The sequence below is a fragment of the Podarcis pityusensis genome (assembly GCF_964106645.2).
Source record: "Podarcis pityusensis genome assembly, chromosome: 4".
Taxonomy (NCBI): Eukaryota; Metazoa; Chordata; class Lepidosauria; order Squamata; family Lacertidae; genus Podarcis; species Podarcis pityusensis.
The window spans coordinates 1,788,515-1,813,075 of NC_138027.1; the positions used below are offsets into that span (position 1 = coordinate 1,788,515).

Below are 24,561 nucleotides of genomic sequence, written 5' to 3' on the forward strand. Positions count from 1 at the left end.
TCCCAGAGCAAGGCTGGAAGGGGGGGGGGGGCGAACAGGCCGCCCTGATGTGGCCCCTCACCTGGGAGTCCCAGGCTGTTGTAAAAGGTTCAGAAAAGGGTCCCCAAAATGGATCAAGGGGGTGAAGCAACTCCCCTGTGAGGAAAGCTTGCAACGTTTGGTGTTTTCTTTTTTTCTTTTTTATTAAATTCTATTTAACATAATTATTACAAAATACAAGCAAAATACTGCAAATACATACATACATATATATTTCAGATAAGCACACAAATGTAAAAAAAGAACAAAAAAGAAAAAAGGAAGAAAAGAAAAAAGAAAAAATAAGGAGAAGAAGAAGAAGAAGAAAAATTGGAAGAATTTCTTCCAAATTTATTCTACAAATATTTCAGTAATAATTACCAGGACACGGGCTTGCCGATCAGAAGGCCGGCGGTTTGAATCCCTGCGAAGGGGTGAGCTTCCATTGCTCAGTCCCAGCTCCTGCCCACCTAGCAGTTTGAAAACACGTCAAGTGCAAGTAGATAAATAGGTACCGCTCTGGTGGCAAGGTAAATGGCATTTCCGTGCGCTGCTCTGGTTCACCAGAAGCGGCTTAGTCCTGCTGGCCACATGACCCAGCCAATAAAGCGAGACGAGCGCCGCAACCCCAGAGTCGGTCACAACTGGACCTAATGGTCAGGGGTACCTTTACCTTTTATCTCAATAATAAAATTTCATTGACTGACTTCCATCGCTTACACTGCACTTCCTATATACATTTTAAGCAAAGTTGTATCTGTTATTCCGTATTTCCCCCATACAATCTCATACAAATCTTCTAATCAACAAGTTTTCTAGTTTGGGGTTTTCTAGCTCAGAGGCAAGGCGGGCAAGGAGTTTGCGCAGTTCTGCATGGCCTTGGGAAAAGCGAGAGAGGAAAGCCTTCGTCCATCTCTCCCAACGCCAGAACTCAGGGGCCTCCAGTGAAGCTGAGGGTTGGAAGATTCCGGACAGGCGAAAGGAAGGACTCCTTCACAAGACACAGAGTTAATCTGTGGAACTCCCCCCCACAGGAGGCAGTGGTGGCCTCCAACCTGGGTGGCTTTGAAAGAGGATTGGGCAAATTCATGGCGGAGGAGAGAGCTGCCCATGGCTGTGATCTGGGATGGCTGTGCGCTGCCTCCACAGGATGCGGTAGCAATGCTTCTGAAGACCAGCTGCTGGCAGGAGGGGAGAGGGTTGCTCTGGTGCTCAGGTCCCAAGAGAGGCATCTGCCTGTGAGAACAGGATGCTGGACTAGGCGGCCCATTGGCCTGATCCAGCAACCTCTTCTGATGTCCTTGTGTTAGGTAGATAAGACGTAGATAGTCTCTGATTAAAGAGGAGGAAGGGTCTGTAGCCCCAATCTCTCCACTGCTGACACCCCCCTGCTTTGCCCAGAACAGGGGTTGGACTAGACGACCTGGAGAGGTCAAGTTGTATGCAACCTCTCCCAGTGGTGCCAGCCCTCAGCCCTGACCTCCGAGACTCCCAAGGGCTGGGATGAACCTCACCCCACGGAGAGGACCATGGGAGGCCTCCTGTAAGAACTAAGAAGAGCTTGCTGGATCCATCTGGTCCAGGACCCTCTTCTCACAGGGGCCAGCAAGATGCCCATTGTGCAGTCAGAGCAGAGCCATCCTGGCTAGGAGCCACTGATAGCCTGAATCTTGCCCAGTCCTCTGTCAAAGCAATCCAGGTTGGTGGTTGCCTCTCGTGGGAGGGAGTTCTGCAGTTTAACTCTGTGTTGTGCGAAGAAGGACTTTCTTCACCTCTGTCCTGAATCTTCCAACTCTCAGAGGCAGAGAGAGGGAGAGGGAGAGGGAGAGGGAGAGAGGGCAGCTATCTGGGGCCTCCTGCCTGGCCTATGTAGCCCCACCCCAGGGCTGGCTGCCACCCTGCTTTGGCTCGGCCCCACTGAGCCAGACCACCCAACCTCTGGCCAAGTATGGCCCCGCCCATACAAGGAGGAGGAGCCGCAGCTTTGGCCCAGGGTATAAAAGGCTCCAGCCGTGGAAGAGGCTTCAGCTTCGCCCAGAAGGTTTCGCCCAGCAGCCAAGCAAAGTACCTAACCCTCAGCCAGCCACCATGGTGCATTGGGCCACAGAAGAGAGGGAGATCATCACCCAGATCTGGAGCAAAAGCGACGTGGCCGTGATTGGGGCCGAGGCCCTTGGCTGGTAAACCTGCACCCCTCCCCTCCACTCTCCCACTTGGGACAGGGCAGGCGTGTGTTCTTCAGCCAAGATGACCACCTCTCTCTCTCTCTCTCTCTCTCTCTCTCTCTCTCTCTCTCTCTCTTGTTCTCTCTCCTTCTTTCCAGCTTGCTGGTGGTGTACCCCTGGTGCCAGAGGCTCTTTGCTCAGTTTGGCAACCTCTCCAGCCCTGCCGCCATCATGGGCAACCCCAGGGTCAAGGCGCACGGCAAGGTGGTCATGGCCTCCTTCGGAGAAGCCATCAAGAACCTCGATAACATCAAGTCCACTTTTGCCAATCTGAGTGAGCTGCACTGCAACAAGCTCCACGTGGACCCTGAGAACTTCAAGGTGAGGCCCCCATCTCCCCAAAGGGCTGCCCAGAGTGGCGTCTCCGCACAGGGTGGGTGGCAGGGAAGAGGGTGCCTGAGTTCCCCTCTGTGGAGACCAGGAGAAGGGAGCAGGAGGCATGTGGGTGAGGAGATAAGCACCCATCCAGACCACTTGCCGGTATTTCCTGGCCAAGAAGCCGGAGGCCCTCAGGCCACTCCTTAACGTTCAGCAGAGCAGCAAGGAGAATCATAGAACTGCAGAGTTGGGAGGGAAATTGTCTTTGTCAACAAAACTTTTCTGAACTGTCTTTTTCTTTGCAAACTGGCTGCAAAATGTGGAGCCACAGAGCAGAGTGCTTTAGGTGTCGGGTGGAATGACTCTTGGCTTTCCTTCCAACTCTGCAATCCAATGATTCTATCATTCACAGGAGGTCTTTAATCAGAGGGTTGGACGGCTTCTGCCAGGGCTTCTTTAGCAGCAATCCCTGCATTTTGGGTGTGGACTAGATGACCCTTGGAGGCGGCCTTCCAGCTCTACAATTCTAAAGTTCTATGGGTGTTATGCTGGAGATGTAAGAGGGAGGTGGGAACCTTTTATCATACATGGTGGGGATGTAAAATTGTAAGGAAATTTTGGAATGAGGTAGATGTGGAGCTGAAAAAAAATATTCAAGATTTCATTTGCCAAAAAGCCAGAGGCTTTTTCGTTAGGCCTAATATCAAATGATATTCCAAGAGATAAGAAAAAATGTATTCCTTTATGCAACAGCAGCGGCCAGTATACTGATTGCAAAGAACTGGAAGGGGGAGAAAATACCATCATTATTAGAATGGCAAAATAAACTCTATGAGTTTGTGGAAATGGCAAAATTGACGGCAACTATTAGAGGCCATTCAAATCAGAGAATAATTAAAGAGTGGGAGGGAGTGAAGGAATACATGAAAAAATATGGTTCCGGAACTGGAATATTAATGTGCAAAACATGCAGGGGTAAGCAAGGAAATAATAAAAGAATTAATTGAACAATGATTAAATTATAACAACACAACAAGACGGAAGAAGTGAAAATAAAAATAAAAAATTGAGATCACACATGGGTGAAGGGGAACTGGGGGGGGCGCATAGGGGAATTTGAAATATTATTTATAATATGAAAGCTTTAACCTAAAATTTCTAACTGTGTCATATTTGTATACAGCAAAGAGAAGTTTAGAGTAATTAGGTATACTTTAATTTAGTTAATGATGTAATGGGTTTATGTTAGAAAATGAATATGGGTGTTGAATTTGGAAAAGAAAGAAAGAAATCTAAAGTTCTATGGGGGGCTGGTTGTGACTCGGCCCTGCTCAAGCCTGGAACCCTCTGGGCTTCGAGACCCCCACCTCCAGCACCCACGCCCTTTCCAAACCCCGTGGCAGAGCCTGCCCGGCGAAATCCACGCGTGGCACCGTCATGGCAGCCTCTGAGGAATGGTGGGGGGCAGAAGGGGGCGCCCCGCCCGAATCCCGACCCTTTGCCCCCCGGCTGCCTGGCTGTGCCCCCCCCCCCGCTCGGCTCCCTTCCCCTTCGCGGTCTCCACTGAGCGCCTCTCTTCTCTTGCAGCTCTTGATCAACATGCTCCTGATCGTCTTGGCCTCCCACTTCGGGAAGGAGTTCACTCCGACCGCCCACGCCGCCTTCCAGAAGCTCGGCAACGTGGTGTCACACGCTCTGAGCCGCCACTACCACTGAGCGACCCTCGACCAGGGCCAGCTGCCTCGCGGCCGCCCGGTCGCCGACGCCACCAGCACCGCCAGCGCCTTCCCTCGCGGGGAAGCCCCCTGCCAGACCCCCCACGCGGGGCCACTAGCTAATAAACGTCACTCCCTGCAAGACGAGCCGGCTCCTGTGTGTCTTTGTGGGGTGGGGGGGCTTTGTGGGGTGGGGGTGGGAGGACGGGAGAGGTGACCCTTGCAGGACGTAAGAGCCTGCTCTCTCAGTGACCAAACCCAGGAATCTAGGTATCTTTGGACTTGGAGGTTCCATGAGATGCTGCCTGTCATTGAATCCTTGCCAAAAGGCCCCCAAAGGGTTGGAGAGGGGGCTTGTCTTATTGGCTGCTTGCAAGAATCCCCCCCCCCCCCAAAAAATCTGGTTGCACAAGGGAGCTTGATGGAATATAAGCCAGCGTTCTTCGAAGCCCCCCCCCCCCTTAATCCCAAAGTCCCGCACTGCACACTCAACACAATTACACGGGGCGGTGGCATTCCTGAATGGCAGGTCCCACCTCCAGGGAGTTGAGGTTTAAGGACACCCCCCCCCCTATACATTGCAGAGAGAGTTGTAGCCTGGCCAAGTTGAGCTGCCCCATCAGGTGGCCGAGTTCTCCTTCTGGGGTCTCTGCGTGTTTTCCAGCCCTTTGCAGCATCCTTGGGGGGGGGGGGGTGCCCCTCCAGGAAGCCCCAGGATCTACTTGTTGTGCTGTGAGGCCCAGTCCTGGCGTGTGAGGAAGACTACGCAAAGAGAGTCATTAAGAGACAGAGTGGTGTAGTGATTAGGGTGTCGGACTAGTAATAATAATAATAATAATTTATTATTTATACCCCGCCCATCTGTCTGGGTTTCCCCAGCCACTCTGGGCGGCTCCCAATAGAACACTAAAAACAGAATAAAACATTAAAAGCTTCCCTAAACAGGGCTGCCTTCAGATGTCTTCTAAAAGTCAGACAGTTATTTATTTCCTTGACATCTGGTGGGAGGGCGTTCCACAGGGCGGGTGCCACCACCGAGAAGGCCCTCTGCCTGGTTCCCTGTAACTTGGCTTCTTGCAGTGAGGGAACCGCCAGAAGGCCCTCGGAGCTGGACCTCAGTGTCCGGGCAGAACGATGGAGGTGGAGACGCTCCTTCAGGTCTACTGGACTAGGAGCTGGCTTTGAATGCCCACTAGCACAAAGCTCCCTGGATGTGATCTCTGCTGGGGGGGGGGGGGCACAGCCATTGCCTTTCAGCCTCATCTACATCACAGGGCTGTTGTTGTGAGGAGGAGAAGCATCTACACCAGCTTGAGCTGCTTGGAGAGAAAGCTGGGATATATATAAATGTATCAAATGAACTTCTACTCATCCAAGAGGACCAGGTCTCTGGGGGTCTCCCAGCCATGCACCCTCCTCCTCAGTGACGTGGCTGCATTCTCTTGCCCCCCTCACTGGGTGAGACATGTGAACAGCTTTGTGAAATGCTGAGTGTCTGCCGTGCAAACCATAATTCATTGCTAGAGTCTCCTATCCAAAGGACTGAGAGCTAGAGTTCCCCTGAGCATGTGCAGAGTAACTGAGCAGCCGGCTGTGGGTGGAAAGGCTGGGCACCTGTTGCCCTTTTGCAGGACTAAGAGATCTTGTGGGGTGGGGGCCTTGATTCCCTCTCCCATTGCCCCAGAGAAGACCACAAGGAAGAGCAGCAAATACGAAACATTCTTTATTATCAATATTACTATACTGCCCTTCACCAACCCATCTCGGGGAGGTTCACAACATACAAACATGAAGTGCATGATAGAAACAAGAAAAACACGCGCAAACCAATAACCCCCGCTCCCCCACCCCCACCCCCACCCCCATGTTCCACTTGGGGTGGGGCAGCAGGGAGAGAACCAAGCAGGCTGTTTCAGAGATAAAGACCCTTGCGGGCGGATATCTGGCAACATCTGCACCTCACACTCCTCCTGCGTGATTATGATGACCTTGACACAAGGCAATGTGCCTCTCGTGCATGTGCAAGCAGCTCCTGGCTGTGCCAAGGGCTCTCTCACAGAACTGTAGAATGGTAGAGTCACAGCTAAAGAATGCAGGATTCACAGCCAACGAATCCAACCTCTGCTTAAAAACCCCCAGCTCTTTCAACTGCTCCCCTTAGTCTTGGTTTCCAGACTCTCGATCGTCTTGGTCCCCCTCCTCTGCACACCTTCCAACTGGTCAACATCCTTCTTAAATTGTAGTGCCCAGAACTGGATGCAGCATTCCAGGTGTGGTCTGACTGAGGCAGAAGAGAGTGGGACTATGACTTCCCTTCATCTGGATGCTAGACTTCTGTGGATGCAGCCAAGAATAGCATTCCCTTTTTTTGCTGCTGCATCACACTGTTGACTCATGTTGAGCTTGTGCTCCACCAAGACTCCTAGATCCTTTTCACATGTACTGCAGCAATAATAATAATAATAATAATAATAATTTATTATTTATACCCTGCCCACATGGCTGGGTTTCCCCAGCCACTCTGGGAAGCTTTCAACAAAATATTAAAATACAGTAATGCATCAAACATTAAAAGCTTCCCTGAACAGGGCTGCCTTCAGATGTCTTCTAAAAGTTGTTGTTCTCTTTGACATCTGGTGGGAGGGCGTTCCACAGGGCGGGTGCCACTACAGAGAAGGCCCTCTGCCTGGTTCCCTGTAACTTGGCTTCTCGCAGCGAGGCCCTCGGCACTGGACCTCAGTGTCCGGGTAGAATGGTGGGGGTGGAGACGCTCCTTCAGGTATACTGGGCGGAGGCTGTTTAGGGCTTTAAAGGTCAGCACCAACACTTTGAATTGTGCTCGGAAACGTACTGGGAGTAAGCCAGTTCTCCCCCATCCTATATCCGTGCATCTGGTTCTTTCTGCTGAAGTGCAGAACCTGACATTTGATGACGACAAAGCAGACCAGACTCCTTTGACTGGGTGCACTAACGTGGATCTATGCATGGAATCGAAATGTGAGAATTGCCACCCCTGCATTTCTAAGCTTAGGACCAGGTGTCAGTTCTCATACAGCTGCTTCAAAGAAAACTCTGCAGCACTGGGGCTAGAGATCCCTGCCCGTAGGTGTGGTTGTTGTTTTAAAAAGAATCCTGCAAGTTTATTCTTAGCACCCTCTAAACTCTGGGCTCCAGGGTGGTCCCATGTGGGGCAGCAGCAGCAGCAGCAGCAGCCCCAGAGCCCCTGGAGCACCGCCAGGTGAGCCTGTGCATAAGAGCTTCCTCACAGCTGCCCCTTTGGTCTCTCCTGCAGCAGACAAAGAAGGAAGGGCTCAGGACAGGCAGCAGAGACTTTCCCGGCAAAGGTGGAGTGGGGTGCTCAACCTTCCAGGTATGGGAGCGGATGCTGAAGGATAGGATCCTAGAATTGTAGAGTTGGAAGGGAGCCCAAGAGTCATCTAGTCCAACCCCTGCAGTGAGGGAATGAGGAACCCACCACCACCAGACCTGCAGCTGAGTTCCTCCTCTGCCACAATGGGTCTGGCCAGGCCCATGTTCATAGAATCCTAGAGTTGGAAGAGACCACAAGGGCCATCGAGTCCAACCCCCTGCCAAGCAGGAAACACCATCAGAGCACTCCTGACATATGGTTGTCAAGCCTCTGCTTAAAGACCTCCAAAGAAGGAGACTCCACCACACTCCTTGGCAGCAAATTCCACTGTCGAACAGCTCTTACTGTCAGGAAGTTCTTCCTAATGTTTAGGTGGAATCTTCTTTCTTGTAGTTTGGATCCATTGCTCCGTGTCCGCTTCTCTGGAGCAGCAGAAAACAACCTTTCTCCCTCCTCTATGTGACATCATTTTATATATTTGAACATGGCTATCATATCACCCCTTAACCTCCTCTTCTCCAGGCTAAACGTGCCCAGCTCCATGTTGTCGCCAGGGATTCAAATGATGAGAAAGGAGGATCTGAATAAACATCGACTTTCTGGGGATAAGAACCAGAAGGGGTGGGCTCTCCTTCCTTGGAGGTTTCTAAGCAGAGGCTGATGGCTATCCATCCCTTCTATGCTGGGAAAAGAAGAGGCATCTGCCCAAATGATCTCTTCCAAAGATGGTTGCTAGCTGTCCAGTCCCTCAGCTCATCTCTGCTCAGCATCTGGAGGCAGCTGGTGGGTTTCACCCTTGGAAGGGAGCTTCAGTTAAGCTGCTCTTGCAGATTTAGCTGTGCCCCCCCAAAAACCCACGTCTCTCACCTCCAAGAGCCAAGAGAAGGCCGCCTCCTGCCTTTGCTCTCCCTGAGCACTGGCCGACCCAAGCTCTGCTGCTTCTCAAGCCGTGGGGTGGGCTCCCCTCTGGGCTGTGGAGGGAAAGTCCTATGTGGCACAATGGGCCAGAGATCCTGGGTGTTAACCAGAAGGTTGGTGGTTCAAGCCCACCCAGAGACCGCTGTGGGTAGGATTCATGCATTGCAGGGGGTAGGACTAGATGTCCTCTGGAGCCCCCTCCATATGAGGCTGAGGATTCAGAAACAGGCGGTGCCTTTTCCCCTCCTCCCTCCAACCAAGGCTACTGTGCAGATCAGGGTGAGCTGCCCCCCAACCCAGAAATGTGGGTGTGACTGACTGTGCCCCTTTACGGAGCCCCCACAGATGCTGAGAGATGCTGTCTTAGCCTTTGGACAATTTGTGCCTTCAAGGGATGGGGCGTTGCAGTCCTCAGTCAGCTGTGGGTCCTGCATTGCAGGGTCTATATGACTCTTTGCTTCCCTTCCAGCTCTGAAATTCTACCGTTCTAGAATTTCTTCTCCAGCTGTCAGGAGGGCGGGGTGTGTGTGTCGCTGGGTTCTACACTTATCACCTGCAAGCAGCTGCCTGAAGTTCATTGCCCTAATATTTTTATTATTATCAATTCCAAACCAAACCCCTCAACTGCCTCCTGAGGGTGGAATAATCATTTTCTCCTTCCTGAACTGTAGGGAACAGTAGAGGAAGGTGAGTTGTTTGCTTCTCCTTTTTTTTTTTTTTTTTTTGGAATATTTTTTATTAGGAATTTCAACATAGCAATTTATCATCCTCATCCCCCCTCATTTTTCCCTCCCCCTCCCCAAAAAAGAAAAACCCACCCCCCAGACTTCCCTCAGCTCCTCTCTCTGGTTTTCAGCACATGTTATTCTCTGCATATTATAAAATTGTAAAGATTCTTAATTTATCTATCTCTATATTACCAATAAAAAGTTTGTGTATGTTTATTCAAAACCTGCCAAGGAGCCCAGTTCGTTTTGTTGTTTAAGTACAGTGGTACTTTGGGCTACATACACTTCAGGTTACAGACTCCGCTAACCCAGAAAAATTACCTTAGGTTAAGAACTTTGCTTCAGGATGAGAACAGAAATTGTGCTCTGGTGGCACGGCAGCAGCAGGAGGCCCCATTAGCTAGAGTGGTGCTTCAGGTTAAGAACAGACCTCCGGAATGAACTACCGTATTTTTCGCCCTATTACAAATGTTAATTGGAACATTTTCTTCAACTGATTGTATATCATTTAGTTGTTTGCTTCTCCTGACCTGTGGCTAGAATGATCTACGACAGATCAGTAATCAACTCCTCTCCGGCAATGGTGATAGGATTATAGAACAGTAGGGTTGGAAGGGACACCAAGGGTCATTTAGTCTGACCCACTGAGATGCAGGAATCTCAGCTAAAGCATCCATGCTTGATGGCCGTGCAATCTCTGCTCTGCTCAAAACCCTCACCACTGAGCTGTAGTGGCACCCCCACCCCCACCTGTCCACCAGCACCCAGACTTGCCTATTCCCTCCCACTAAATCCACTTTTAAGAAAAAGCAGATCTGTTCGGCTGAGTGGATGTGGCTGGATTTGTCTTCAACCGCCTGCTATCTACTGCCACCTCCTGGCTGATGGACAGAAAAATGCAGGTTTCCAGGTTCACAAGCGCTAGCAGCCCTCTTCAGTTCCACGTCTACCTTTTTGGCGTGAAAACCACTGGGAAATGCTCTGGCTATGTGGTTCAGCTTTACGGTCAAGTCCTAAACACCTTATGCTGTGCTTGGCCAGTGGCCCGTGGAGGCCAGTGTTGTGCTACTTTGGCTAACGGGGTCCCACCTCCCTCTCACACAGAGAGAGAGCACTCTGATAGTAAGAGCCTCTGGACAGTGGAATGGACCTCTGAGGAAGGTCATGGACCAGAGCTGGATTTAGGTTTGATGAGGCCCTAAGCTCCTGAAGGTAATGGGGCCCTTTATATGTCCAGCTGTCCTTTGTCAACAACAAATAGTCACTGTTTTTTGTGTTGAATTTTGAAATTGAAATATTGAAATACTTGATTGTCACTTGTACAACTTGTATACAGTGAGATTACATGAGCACCCCCCACTCAGCTCTCTTAGTCTTAATTGCCCTCATTTACTGACACCCACCCACCAAACCCAAAAGTCAGTTGCCCTGTTGTTATCTTTTCATTCAGCAGCCTAACAGCCCGTGGATAAAAGCTGTTCTTTACCCTGTTGGTGCAACTAACCATGCTTCTATATCTTCTGCCTGAGGGCAGGCGATCAAGAAAGTGCCAGCCAGGGTGTGAATCATCCCTGAGAATTTTCCTCACTCTCCTGAGGCAACGTTCTCCCGCTATTTCATCCAGCGGATTCACGGGACAGCCCATAATATCTTGTGCTGTATTCACCATCCTCTGTAGGCACTTCCTATCAGTTGGTGTCAAACCAGTGTACCACACCGTGATGCAGTATGAAAGGACACTTTATATTGTGGACCAGTAGAAGGAGATCATCAAATGTTGATTGACATCGTTCTTTCGAAATACTCGTATATGCTATATGGTAATCTATGGACCTAATAGTTATCTAAAGCCATTTGCACATGTTGCCCTGCAACCAGCCCATGCAGAATTTAGGCACCCTATATATAGAAAGGAGCAAACCAGTGATATTTGAGGGAGCAGGCTAGCAGGCGGGGGCCATTGCTAACATCAGAGGAGCCTACACAACACAAAACACGGTTGCTGTATGTAGGTTTCATTTTATTTGTTTTTTATCTTATATTTTGGAAATGTACATCCAGTTGTTTTTTTCTTTAATTTTTTTGGGGTCCCTCAAGAGAGTGGGGCTATAGCTATAGCTTGTTTCACTTATATGTAAATCCCACACTGTCGTTCGGTGGAAGTTCTAAAGCAGAGGTTGGGTGGCCGTCCCTCACAGCTTTGGCTGTGATTCCTACATTGCAGTGGGTTGAGTGAGGTGACTCTTGGGAACCTTTCCAACCCTACAATTCTGTGATTCTTTGTCCCTAGTCTATGGTTTTCAATACACTGTCTTTATCTGCTGTAAAAAATTCTTTCCTGTAGCACCTTAAAGACCAACTAAGTTAGTTCTTGGTATAAGCTTTCGTGTGCATGCACACTTCTTCAGATACACTTTCGTGTGCATGCACACGAAAGCTTATACCAAGAACTAACTTAGTTGGTCTTTAAGGTGCTACAGGAAAGAATTTTTTACTTCGACTATGGCAGACCAACACGGCTACCCATCTTTATCTGCTGTGAGAGCTTCTGGTCATTTTCATGCCCCATCTCTAGATTTGGAGCAGAGGAGCATCAGTGTAGCAAACCCCACTGGCGCCTGGGGTGGAGAGATTGCCCACAGTTGTTGAGCTTTTTGGGGGGAGATTGCACAGTGGCTCCAGGGCCCTGTATCCCCCCAGTGCCACCCCTACCACTCAGTGCACCTTCCTTCCTTCCTTCCTTCCTTCCTTCCTTCCTTCCTTCCTTCCTTCCTTCCATCCCTGGATTTCCACTCTGATTTTCTCTTGACTTCCCTTGTCTTTACATTTTAGACCCTTGCAGCAGTTACTCCAGTGTTTCCCACTTGACCTTCTTCTCAGCAGCTCACTGATGGAGTCTTCCCTCTCTCTCCTCTCCTCTCCTGCCATGTGCTTCCCTCTCCCTTGTCCTGTGGCCAGAAGCCTCCTGGTCCTTCTTGTTTCCTTTCCAGGGAAATCCAAAGCCCACGAAGGGGCGCATGGAAGAGCTCAACCTCACCCGCTTCCAGCCTGCCACCTTCCACCTCACCGGCTTCCCAGGCCTGGAGCAGTTCCACATGTGGATTGCCATCCCCTTCTGCTTGCTGTACGCCGCCTCCATCGCTGGCAACTGCACCATCCTCGCCATCGTCAGGAGGGACCAGCGGCTCCACGAGCCCATGTATTTCTTTCTGTGCATGCTATCCTTCAACGATTTGGGGGTTTCCCTCTCCACCCTCCCAACGGTCCTGGCCATCTTCTGCTTTGGCCTCAGTGACGTCCTCTTCGATGCTTGCCTGGCCCAGATGTTCTTCCTCCACTCCTTCTCCTTCATGGAGTCAGGGATCCTGCTAGCCATGTCCTTCGACCGCTTCGTCGCCATCTGCAACCCTCTCCGCTACTCGTCCACCTTGACCAACCCCCGGATTGCCCGGATCGGCTTGGCCATCGTCCTGAAGAGCACCGTCATGCTCTTCCCCTTCCCGTTCCTCATCAAGCGTCTGCCCATTTGCAAGTCCAACGTCCTGTCCCACTCCTACTGCCTCCACCCGGACATGATGCGCCTGGCGTGTGCCGACATCACCGTCAACAACATCTACGGCTTCTTCGCCGTCCTCTTCACCTACGGCCTGGACTCCACCTTCATTGTTCTATCCTACGCCATGATCCTGAAGACCGTCTTGAGCATCGCGTCCCGGGAGCAGCGGCGCAAGGCCCTCAACACCTGCGTCTCGCACATCTGCGCGGTCCTCTCATTCTACGTCCCCATCATCGCCGTCTCCGTCCTGCACAGATTTGGGAAGGGCGCCCCTCCCGTGGTCCACATCATGATGTCCAACGTCTACCTCTTCGTCCCCCCGCTGCTCAACCCCATCATCTACAGCGTCAAAACCAAAGAGATCCGGAAGGGAATTGTCAAGATATTTTCATGAGCGGCAAACGCAAATCGAACAGGCGTGGTGTGGCAAGTCTTAGCGCATCTGTCTAGGACCTGGGAGGGACCAGGGTTCAAATCTCCCCCACTTGGCCACAAAGCTGACCTTTGGGGGTTGGTCACTGCCTCTCTCTCTCTCTCTCTCTCTCTCTCTCTCTCTCTCTCTCTCTCTCTCTTTCTCTCCCTCTCTCCCTTGTTTTAAAATACAATCATACAACAAAGGTAAGTATAACAAAGTTAAGTACAAAAAAAGAAAAAGAAAGAATTTAAGGAGGTGAATAAAAAAGAAAAAGAAATTATAAAGAAAGAACCAAATTTTTATACAACATCATGTCTTATCCAATAAAGTTTTCTGTAAGAAACTTCCAATCGTTCTCATTATACTTTTTCTGTTGCCATGATTTTATCACACAGTTTTGTTTTATATCTTTTTTCATACATTCCGCTAAGATGATTAATCCATTTATTTATTGTACACAAGTATCATTCCAGTTCTGCTAGGATGATATCATTTTTACAGTATAATCTTATATATTCCTTGAATATTTTCCATTCTCCCTATGCTTTCTGGTTTGAGGCCCCCCTGACTTTTCCGGTCAGCTTTGCTAATTGGAGATATTCTATCATAAGCGCTTGCCAATCTGTTACTGTTGGTGCTGTTTCACATTTCCAGCTTCTTGCTACAAGTATTCTTGCTGCCGTGATTGCGTACATGAACAGTGGTCTTGTGTTTTATTATTATTATTAGGAATATTACCAATAGAAATTAAAAAAACAGTCACTGCCTCTCTCAGCCTAACCTCCCTCGCCGGGTTGTTGTGAGAATAAAATAGAATCATAGAATCATAGAATCATAGAGTTGGAAGAGACCACAAGGGCCATCGAGTCCAACCGCCTGCCAAGCAGGAAACACCATCAGAGCACTCCTGACATATGGTTGTCAAGCCTCTGCTTAAAGACCTCAAAAATGGGGAGGGGGAAAACCATGCACACTTCTTTGATCTCCTCGGAGGAAAAGATAGCACATTAATGTAATAAAAAAACAAAATGAATGAATAAATGAATGAGTGTTCACATACTGAGACATAATTGTGAATATTTTTTGGAAGGCTGGATGCTCTCTGGGTGTCCCTGCATCCCTTCCTCTGGCCTCCAGCTCTGTGGCGGAGCATTACAGAAGGTCTTGGGTTCTAATCTTGGCACCTCCAGGCTAGGCTGGAAAGGTGTCTTGGCTGAAACCCCGTAAAGCTTCTCCAGCACTGTGCATGATGGGGCAAAGGTTTTTCTTCCTACACGCCTGGTCTTTAGAGGTATGGCCTCTAAACACAAAGGCTCTGTTTACCTGTGATGCATATTCATTTAGGCAATTTCTATATAGTACTTAATTACAATTGTTTCTTAAGCCAGTCAAGGCTCAGTGCCAGTGGGTGTGATGGTTGGGTCTCTCCCAAAGAAGCGAGACAACTCCAGCAGCAATTACCGTATTTTTCGCTCCATAGGACGCACTTTTTCCCCTCCAAAAATGAAGGGGAAATGTGTGTGCGTCCTATGGGGCGAATGCAGGCTTTCGCTGAAGCCTGGAGAGCGAGAGGCATCGGTGCGCACCGACCCCTCTCGCTCTCCAGGCTTCAGGAAACTATCCGCAAGCCTTGCAAGCCCGGTTGGAGTTCCCGCGGGCTCACAAGGCTTGCAGGCAGCAGCCTGCAGCCCCGGCGAGTGTCCGCAAGCCTTGCGCGCCCGGCAGGAGGTCCCACCGAGCGCGCGAGGCTTGGGTCGGCAGCCTGACGCCCGAAGCACGGGGAGCTCCTGACTTTGAGTGGGGTTCATGACTTTTAGTAGTTCTTTGCAAGAACTGATCACCTGAGCTCAAAAAATGCTGCTGAATTTATCTCTTTGATCCAAAGAAAGAGGATCCAGTTCATACTTAAAGGTGATTTTACATAATCCACATTTCCTGAAACCATACATGGATCAAAACAAAGCTGAAATTTGCAGTTCTCCGGATCTTGAAGTGCAGTTCTCCCCCGCAGTAATAGTCACAAAGATGCGAATTACCGGTAATGAGTAAAGGAATGTAAGAGTATATTATGTTAGTGAAAGCTGCTTTGGAAAAAAAGTGTGTGGATTAGGCAAAGAACATGTGTGTGAGACAAGGTTCACACTGAAGTGCTCATGAACTTTCATTATGATTTTTTAAAAAGGAAACTAATATGGAAATGTGGAGAAGTGAATGTAAGATCGGAAAAAGGAGAAGCAGAGAGAGAGAGAGTAAAATGGGCAGATTTGCCCCTGGCTAATTGTCGCTCCCCCGGAGAGCAGGAGTGTGATGGTCCCCCAGGTCTCATCTGCTGTGAGCTCCCCCAGGGTGAGGCTAAGCAGAGCAACTGCAAAGGGTGGGGCTGCCTCACTGGTCAGAGGCTGGTCTCTCTCAGTCTGTAGAGGCTCCTCCCAGGAAAGGGAGAAAACAGGCCCCATATAAGTGGCTTCTGCCTGGGAGCCTGGCCTTTGCCACCCGCAGACCTGCTGTGTGAAGGAGAGGCTTCTGCAGATTTGGAACAGCAAGGAGCAAAGGGCAGGATCCATGGAGCCCTGCACTGAATGAAGGCCAGAGGTGAGTGGGTGGGAGAGGAGATTTCTGCGAGAGCCAGTGTGGTGTAGTGGTTAAGAGCGGTAGTCTCGTAATCTGGTGAACTGGGTTCGCTTCCCCGCTCCTCCACATGCAGCTGCTGGGTGACCTTGGGCCAGTCACACTTCTTTGAAGTCTCTCAGCCCCACTCACCTCACAGAGTGTTTGTTGTGGGGAAGGAAGGGAAAGGAGATTGTTAGCCGCTTTGAGACTCCTGAAGGGGAGTGAAAGGCGGGATATCAAATCCAAACTCCTCTTCTTCTTCTTCATTGTAGAAGAAGATTTATGCTGTTCCATAACAAAACAAAACAAAAAAGAAATTAGGACTGAAACGATAGGATGACGCATTTTGTGAACATTTTTGCCCCCTTCCATCTTGGCATTTTTATATCTTTCCACTCATTTGTGAAAGGTTGCATAACTGGCAGCACAAGAGTAGAGATTTTCACCTTCCACTCAGCAGAGGTTGCAGTGAGGCATCTGATCAAGGCCTGTATTTTAAAATGAGCTTAAAGATATATTTGCAAATGTTTGTATGTTTCATGTCAGGCAGAAACCAGCTGGCTAAGTACTTTGGCAGTTGTTTATCTTCCTGCTCTCCTGAACAAGCCCCCCCCCCCCCTGATTTATAGCAGTAGCAGGAGACAAGTTTCTCAAAGTTGTAAAAGGGAATTACAGGCTGGGAGCAAATGTTACACTGACCCTAGATATTTCAGAATACAATCAAGCTGCAAAAACACTAATTAAGAGTTGGTAAATAGTAAGATTTACTGTTTAACAGAAAATAGTACCATGTGCCTCCCATCAGACTCTAGCCATATTAAGGGCAATAAATTTTGGGAAGAGCTAATGGGAAAAGCAGCTGGCTGGGAAAGGAGGGTGTAAACTGAAGAGGCTTCTTTTGAAGCTGTTTTTACTGAGTTCCTTTTTTACTTTGCAAAGGCCTTTTCTTCTAAAAAGCTATGTTATGTATGAGATTTGTTGGCTTAATGTAATTATGCAAAGGATTTAGAAAGTAAGAAATGTTAGATTCTTATGTTAAATTCTTATTTCATTGATGGTGTGTGAGAATGTGAACCCAAGATCTCTGTTTAGAAAGAATTTAATACCATGAGCCATTTGTTTTGGAATGCAGGGGCAACAGGGGCAAAAGGTGATCTGGTAATTAAGGTGCCTTGTCGAGGCAAATGTAAGATATATGGCTACTTGTCTGCCATTTATGGATAGAAGGAAATATAGCTCTTTGTCTCCCATAAAAGGTAATAGGAAATGGGTGTATCTTTTATGATTGGTTCTAGCAAACAGCCAATAGGAATTTCAACCAGGCTGATTGGACAGAGGCAGCCAAAGGAGGAGCAAGGGGGCTGGGCTGAGGAAATATAAGTGCTGGCCATCAGGGCTGGAGGGGGCAGAGCTTTGGTAACCATATACCACTGTGCCTATCATTTATTTGTCTGATAAATAAATTATTATTTTAATTTCTCTATTGCTGCGTTGAATATTTCATTCCAGCTAAGCGTTAACCACAAGCAGGGTGCTACAGCGGCAGGGTGGGGGTGGGGCGAGGCGTGAGTCTTTATAGCCATGTATAAAAAATGTCAAAGAGTGGGATTTAAATATTTTTTCACTTGCCCTTTTGTAGTGAAAGTGGAACCTCCCCAAAGTTCTGCACAGCCATAAAGTAAGATCTGATTTGCGGATTCTGAAAGAATAGATCTGTCAACTCCATCAAGATATAAGACCCCAAATCCAAGGTGGTTGGCTGCCATCTGCAGAAAAGTCCCTCCTGCATTCACACACACAAACAAAACAGAACCCAAGAAGTTACAGGACGAAGGAGAAAAGATTGACATTTGTTCCTGTGCCTTCTTTTGTTTTGGGTTCCTTGCTTTGAAACGCAGGCTGGGATATCACACCATGGATTTTAGATACTGACTAGCTGCTCCATAAAAAGGCTGAAATCAGGAAATCCAGCTGCTGTATTAACCATTGCATTTACGTACATGCAGGTTGTGGGAATATTCTTGTTCATGGAACCACTCAGTAACCAAAGCTTCCTCCACCCCATGGTCCACCTTGCTGGCATCCCAGGAGTGTCGGCCAGAAATATTGGTGTCTCCATCTCTTTCTGCTTCATCTATGTTGCTGCTCTTTTGGGGAATAGCGTTGTTCTCCTAGTGATCATGAAGGATCGGAGCCTCCACAAGCCCATGTACCTCTTCCTCTGCATGCTGGCTGTGAGTGAGCTGGGGGTCTCCCTGTCTACCCTTCCTACAGTGCTGAGCACCTTCCTGTTTGATGCTAAAGAGATTGGGCTGGATGCGTGTCTTGGCCAGATGTTCTTCATCCACTGCTTCTCCAGCATGGAGTCAGGGGTCCTCTGGGCGATGGCCCTGGACCGCTTCATAGCCGTTTACAACCCACTGCAATACAACACTGAAATATACTCAGAGTCACAAAGTGATTTCATGCTCTTTATTCAGCTCATAGTGGTGAGGAGGAATGAATGAATGTCCCCTCACAGTATCTGCTTTATATACATTATTTACACAATGGGCTGCACATGCTTGGCTAATTCTGGAATTCTACTGTAAGCCAATCAGGTTGTGGATTCACTTATATCTGGAGCATGATTGGGTGGTTCCTGCCAACCAATCATACTGCTGCATTGTTCTAGGACCAATCAGACTGCTGCAATTTGGATCCTATTGTTCTAGGACCAATCAGACTGCTGCAGTTTGGATCCTATTCAACTCAGTGCATAACAAACACCATCCTGACAAACTTTAGGATTATGTGGATAGGATTAGGGATTGCCATGAGAAGTGGTCTCCTGATGGCCCCACTGCCTGTTCTGCTAAGGAGGCTGCCATTCTGCAGGTCCAATCTGCTCGCTCACCCTTACTGCATGCACCCCGATTTAACCCGGCTTCCATGCGCAGACACAACAGTCAACAGCCAGACTGGCCTGTTTTATGTCATTTCCACATTTGGCCTTGATTCCTTGTGTATCCTCTTGTCCTATGTGATGATTCTCAAGACCGTGCTGAACATAACCTCCCAGAAAGGGCATCTGAAAGCCTTGAACACCTGCGTCTCCCACATCTGTGCTGTTGTGCTCTATTACACTCCCGTGATTGGTTTGGCTATTGCACACAGGTTTGGCAAGCACGATTCTCCAATGCTGCCCTCGGTGATGGCCAACATCTACCTCCTGGTTCCTCCGATTCTGAACCCCATCATCTACAGCATCAAAACCAAAGACATCCGCAAAGCCCTGGGCAGATTTTTGTCTCTACGGAAGTTCTGATCTGGAATGGCAAAGAGCTCAATGTCATCCCCAATAGGGTTTATGGCTTCTCCAGTTCAGTACAGTGGTACCTCGGGTTACATACACTTCAGGTTACATACGCTTCAGGTTACAGACTCCACTAACCCAGAAATAGTGCTTCAGGTTAAGAACTTTGCTTCAGGATGAGAACAGAAATCATGCTCCAGCGGCACGGCAGCAGCAGGAGGCCCCATTAGCTAAAGTGGTGCTTCAGGTTAAGAACAGTTTCAGGTTAAGTATGGACCTCCGGAACGAATTAAGTACTTAACCAGAGGTACCACTGTAGATGAATGAACATTTTGTTGTGCACATTTGCAGAATCTATTGGTATTTCTGGAACACACAAGCACAAGCACACACAGAAGGAGTATCTTCCTTTATCTATGTTTGTACAGGTTTGTTGTCACAGTTTAGTTCTGCATTTTGTTCCTCAGGGGCTGCTGCCTCTAGGAGATTGGATACAGTGTGATGACCATTTGTTGGACTGGAGCTTGGGGGTTTGGGCTCCAGCTCCTGCCCCACACCGTGTTTCCCCTCCCTCCCTCCCTTCTCTTTCCTGGCATTCACCTTCTGGACTGCAAGGTAGGGCAACTGTGTCCCAAGCTTGGTTTCTCTTGGTGCTGCAACCACAACCAAGGGAGAAGAGGTGGAGGAGTTCTCTGTGGGACCCCACTCCCCACTCCACAATCATCCCCACACTGGCCAGCTTGCTCTGCGACATCACAGGCATTTCACATGTAGACAAGATAATAATAATAACAATAATAATTTAATTATTTGCACCCCACCCATCTGACTGGGTTCTTTGCCAATAAATGATAAAGCAGTTTGCAGTCCTTCTTGTTTTAATTGTAACCAAACTCTCAGTTCCCCACAGTTTAAGGCCATATAAGGTTTTACTTGTGAAGTGTTCCTAGGTGGGTGTCCAAATATTCACTGCATGGATTTTGGCCAAAATTCCATCAAGAGAATATTGCTCTGGATGCTTTTGTAATAAGAAGTGGGTTCATTTAGGAGAAGGAGAAGGAGAAGGAGAAGGAGAAGGAGAAGGAGAAGGAGAAGGAGAAGGAGAAGGAGAAGGAGAAGGAGAAGGAGAAGGAGAAGGAGAAGGAGAAGGAGGAGAAGAGGAGTTTGGACTTGACATCCCACCTTTCACTCCCCTTAAGGAGTCTCAAAGCGGCTCACATTCTCCTTTCCCTTCCTCCCCCACAACAAACACTTTGTGAGGTGAGTGGGGCTGAGAGACTTCAGAGAAGTGTGACTGGCCCAAGGTCACCCAGCAGCTGCATGTGGAGGAGCGGGGAAGCGAACCCAGTTGACCAGATTACGAGACTACCGCTCTTAACCACTACACCACACTGGGTCTCTTTAGGGGCTCACTTTAGGGGCTAAGAAATAACAGTTTGGGTAAGCAGACCCTAGAATAAGGCATATCAGTTACTCATCATTACATCAGGGTTGAAGGAATTGGATCTGGTCAGTGGGCTGGATGCTTATCACCCCTCCCAGCTCTGTGGGCCAAGGTTGACAGGTGGGGGCACTAACTGTTACTCACTTGCTGTCCCAATAATATCCGATGACCTATGACACCTACTTTTGCTCACTTATTTTTTTGTTCTTGTTTTATTTCTTTATATCCCACCTTTTCCCCAGACTGAGACTCAAGGCGGCTTACGCAAATTCAGTTGGTAGAGCGCAAGACTCTTAATCTCAGGGACAGGGGTTCAAGCCCCACAGTGGGCAAAATATAGCTGCACATGCTGTAGAGGGAAGAGAAGGGCAGGCAGGGTTCACCCACCTGGGAAGGCAGCGCATCTAGGAGAAGGAAAACTCTGTTCTTAAACCTCTGCTGCCTTGAGGGACATCTTCAGGAGAGGAAAAGGCTCAAGAGTAAACCTCACACGAATCTGGAGTCCCTAAGACAGTTGGGTGGCACCTTGTACTCCTTTTTCCGACAACTCCTGCAGCCAAGCTGGTGCCATCATTTTGCTCTGCTTTCCTTTGGACCACATTAGCAAGTCCGAGGAAGTGAGAGCTGGACCATAAAGAAGGCTGATCGCCAAATAATTGATGCTTTTGAATTATGCTGCTGGAGGAGACTCTTGAGAGTCCCATGGACTGCAAGAAGATCAAACCGATCCATTCTGAAGGAAATCAGCCCTGAGTGCTCACTGGAAGGACAGATCCTGAAGCTGAGGCTCCAAGACTTTGGCCACCTCATGAGAAGAGAAGACTCCCTGGAAAAGACCCTGATGTTGGGAAAGATGGAGGGCGCAAGGAGAAGGGGACGACGGAGGACGAGATGGTTGGACAGTGTTGTCGAAGCTACCAGCATGAGTTAGACTGCGGGAGGCAGTGGAAGACAGGAGTGCCTGGCGTGCTCTGGTCCAGGGGGGCACGAAGAGGCAGACACGACTAAATGACTAAACAACAACAACAACAAGCAAGTCTGAAAAGGTGTTGTCGTCTGGGTAGCTCAGGACCTCCGTACACACTGTCCAGGCTTGCACCCCGAGGAGGTCATTTTGGTGCTGCTAACACAGTGGCTTGCCTTCACCCCATAGGCGCACTCCATTGTCTCTCAAGACAGATGGATGCCAGCAAGTGTATTTCTGGTAATTAATCACCTCACATTACCTCACATTTTTAATTACGAACAGATTATAAATACCTAGAATCCCACTGTTATTCTCTTCTCTTCTTGTCATTCTCCTCCTCTATCGTTTTCTCCCTTGCCACACACAAACACAAAATTGGTCCACACCCTTGGCTGCTGTTTTTGCTGCTGCAGCTGCTGCAACCTGCTCTGTTGAGGAAGGAAGGTGCTCAGCATCAGAAGAGTCTCCTTTGGGTTGGTGCCCCTTGGGGTCTCTGCAAGCTGCTGACAAAGAGTCTCATCTCCTCCTCCTCTAGGGATTCCCAATAAAGCAGCATAAATCTTTCTGCCGCAGAGTCTCTGGCAGAACTGGATCTCTCTCCTAACCACCAGCAGAGACCAAGGAGATTCCATTCAGGTGGGTCTTTTTATTTTCCAGTTTGAAACTTGCTCTTCATCAGAGAAGGTTGCCACAAACTTCCTTCTGGCTTTGGGGATATTGCTCCAAGATTCAATTCCTATAATGGACAGCCTTGTATAGAGTATGCCATAATTGTCAAAGATGGCCATTCTGAAGCAGGTGGAAGATCAAATGTGCCCAAAGTCCTCCATCTCTTAAAAGACATTCTGAAATGTAGAAAATTAGTATGTTGGGGAGAAGGTGTCCTTATAAACCTCCCATGAAGGAGAGTCCACCACCTTTGAGGTCATCCATTCCACAGCTGAACAGCTCTTACCACCAGAAAGTTCTTCTGAAGTATTAGTTTGAATCTCCTTCGTTGTCATTTGAATCCATTGATTCAGGTCCTCCCTTCTGGAGCAGCAGAAACCAAGCTTGCCCCACCTTCCATGTGATGGCTCTTTGGTCTATGGTATTCAACCATAGATGAAAACCCGCTCCTTAATCTCAGGAACCATCCTGCAAGGTTTGGTTAAAATATGTTAAGAGGTGTCCAAATGTAGTGCAAACAAACAAGCATCTTTCCCCCCAAAAGTGCTAGATTTATTGAGTTTTTAAAAAGACAGTTCTTTGTGATGCTTCAATATGAATTGCTGTCACTGTGTGGGTTCTTTAATTATTATTATTTGGGGGGGGGGGTTGTGTGTGTGTGTGACCAAAAGGTGAGCTACCAAATAAATAAGATCAAAATAAATATAGCTCATGAACGGTATGGACATGCCAAAAATGCAGAACCAAAGCACCGAAGGCTCCCATGTAGATCCTGGTGTATTTTTCTTTCCTTATGTCCATCCAGGTGCGGCTGGATGGGAGAACTTGATCACTCACCATGGAGCTGCTCAGTAACCAAAGCTTCCTCCACCCCACAGTCCTTCTCACTGGCATCCCAGGGCTGCAGGCCAGAAATATTGGGGTCTCCATCCCTTTCTGCTTTGCCTATGCGGTTGCTGTCTTGGGGAATGGCGTTGTTCTCCTAGTGATTGTGAAGGATCAGAGCCTCCACAAGCCCATGTATCTCTTCCTCTGCATGCTGGCTGTGAGTGAGCTGGGGGTCTCCCTCTCTACCCTCCCCACAGTGCTGGGCGTCTTCCTGTTTGATGCCAGGGAGATTGGGCTGGATGCGTGCCTCAGCCAGATGTTCTTCATCCACTGCTTCTCCATCATGGATTCAGGGGTCCTCTGGGCGATGGCCCTGGACCGCTTCATAGCCATTTACAACCCTCTGCAATACACCACCATCCTGACAAACCTTAGGATCATTTTGTTGGGATCAGGGATTGCCTTGAGGAGCATTCTCCTGATGACCCCACTGCCTCTACTCCTGAGGAGGTTGCCGTTTTGCAGGTCCAATGTGCTTGCTCATCCTTACTGTCTGCACCCCAATTTAATCCAGCTCCCCTGTGCAGACACAACCATCAATAACCAAACTGGTCTGTTTGTTGTGCTCTCCACATTTGGCCTTGATTCCTTGTGCATCGTCTTGTCCTACGTGATGATCCTCAAGACCGTGCTGAGCATGGCCTCCAAGGAAGGCCGTTTCAAGGCCCTGAACACCTGCGTTTCCCACATCTGTGCTGTCGTGCTCTATTACACCCCAATGATCGGTGTTTCCATGGCGCACAGGTTTGGCAGGCATAATTCTCCAATGCTGCACTCTCTAATGGCCAACATCTATCTCCTGGTTCCTCCCATTCTGAACCCCATCATCTACAGCATCAAAACCAAAGAGATCCGCAAGGCCTTTGGCAGGTTTTTGTCTCAACAGAGACTGATCTGAAGTGTTAAAGTGTGTTGCGATATCCTCAAGAGCATTTATGGCTTCTCAAGCTCAGCAGAGTGAAGTTGAGTGACCATTTTGTTTTCCCTCTTTTCCAAAGTTACTGGCGTTTTTTAAAGCACATCCACACACAGAGTAGATTCGTTACAAGCTCGTATTTCTATTCTTTACTTGTTGTGCATCATGTCATTGTGAAATGGTACTAGAAAGGAGTGTTCTGCGGAGGGTCTGTGCATTGGATCACATGGCCTGACTCTGTGGAAGCATCAGCTTCTGAACATCTACTGAGACCTGCGAGTGTAGGGTGGTATATAAATTTAATAATAATACTTCCCACATATCTTCGACAATGTCCAAAAGACCTCATATGTTGCTGAAACAATTAATAGAAGTGGAATACAAAAAGGGAGGTGAGAGGAGGTCGTGGAAATTAGTGAAAGAAAGATAAGATATTGAAATTGGATTGTGTTTTAAATGGTTTTTGTTTTGTTTTATTAGATGTATGTTAGTGTTTTGCAGTGTGTGTG

The 24,561-nt window shown here is 48.5% G+C and overlaps 4 protein-coding genes across 5 annotated transcripts; all 4 read left to right on the forward strand.

Moving 5' to 3' along the window:
* The first annotated feature begins 2,035 nt into the window (after positions 1 to 2,035).
* LOC308475376 (hemoglobin subunit beta-2-like) lies at positions 2,036 to 4,420 on the forward strand. Its single transcript, XM_081002495.1, has 3 exons — positions 2,036 to 2,198; positions 2,342 to 2,564; positions 4,149 to 4,420. Exons 1-3 carry the CDS (start codon positions 2,107 to 2,109, stop codon positions 4,275 to 4,277), a joined length of 444 nt encoding a protein of 147 aa, XP_080858621.1. The 5' UTR covers positions 2,036 to 2,106; the 3' UTR covers positions 4,278 to 4,420.
* Positions 4,421 to 9,187: 4,767 nt separating this feature from the next.
* On the forward strand, positions 9,188 to 13,395 carry LOC308475305 (olfactory receptor 51I1-like). 2 transcript variants are annotated; one of them, XM_081002375.1, is made up of 3 exons: positions 9,193 to 9,251; positions 10,422 to 10,504; positions 12,283 to 13,395. In XM_081002375.1, the coding sequence occupies exon 3, from the start codon at positions 12,310 to 12,312 to the stop codon at positions 13,240 to 13,242; it is 933 nt and encodes a 310-aa protein (XP_080858501.1). In that variant the 5' UTR covers positions 9,193 to 9,251; positions 10,422 to 10,504; positions 12,283 to 12,309; the 3' UTR covers positions 13,243 to 13,395. The 2 variants fall into 2 exon arrangements, with proteins under 2 accessions (XP_080858502.1, XP_080858501.1); XM_081002376.1 differs by lacking the exon at positions 10,422 to 10,504 and having other exon boundaries at positions 9,188 to 9,251; positions 12,251 to 13,395.
* A 4,505-nt stretch (positions 13,396 to 17,900) lies between these two features.
* LOC308476315 (olfactory receptor 51I2-like) lies at positions 17,901 to 19,180 on the forward strand (the record flags this gene model as incomplete). The annotated part of the gene is made up of 2 exons (XM_081003854.1): positions 17,901 to 18,296; positions 18,629 to 19,180. The coding sequence occupies 2 exons, from the start codon at positions 17,901 to 17,903 to the stop codon at positions 19,178 to 19,180; spliced, it is 948 nt and encodes a 315-aa protein (XP_080859980.1).
* A 3,906-nt stretch (positions 19,181 to 23,086) lies between these two features.
* Positions 23,087 to 24,034, forward strand: LOC308475298 (olfactory receptor 51I2-like; the record flags this gene model as incomplete). The annotated part of the gene is made up of 1 exon (XM_081002367.1): positions 23,087 to 24,034. One exon carries the CDS (start codon positions 23,087 to 23,089, stop codon positions 24,032 to 24,034), a length of 948 nt encoding a protein of 315 aa, XP_080858493.1.
* Between the last annotated feature and the right edge of the window lie 527 nt (positions 24,035 to 24,561).

Excerpts from the sequence above, each read along its gene's own strand:
- LOC308475376 (XM_081002495.1), top strand. The coding sequence starts at position 2,107 with ATGGTGCATTGGGCCACAGAAGAGAGGGAGATCATCACCCAGATCTGG. Across the intron at positions 2,199-2,341 it reads GGGGCCGAGGCCCTTGGCTG|CTTGCTGGTGGTGTACCCCT; the intron begins GTAAACCTGCAC and ends CCTTCTTTCCAG. Across the intron at positions 2,565-4,148 it reads TGGACCCTGAGAACTTCAAG|CTCTTGATCAACATGCTCCT; the intron begins GTGAGGCCCCCA and ends CTTCTCTTGCAG.
- LOC308475305 (XM_081002376.1), top strand. The coding sequence starts at position 12,310 with ATGGAAGAGCTCAACCTCACCCGCTTCCAGCCTGCCACCTTCCACCTC.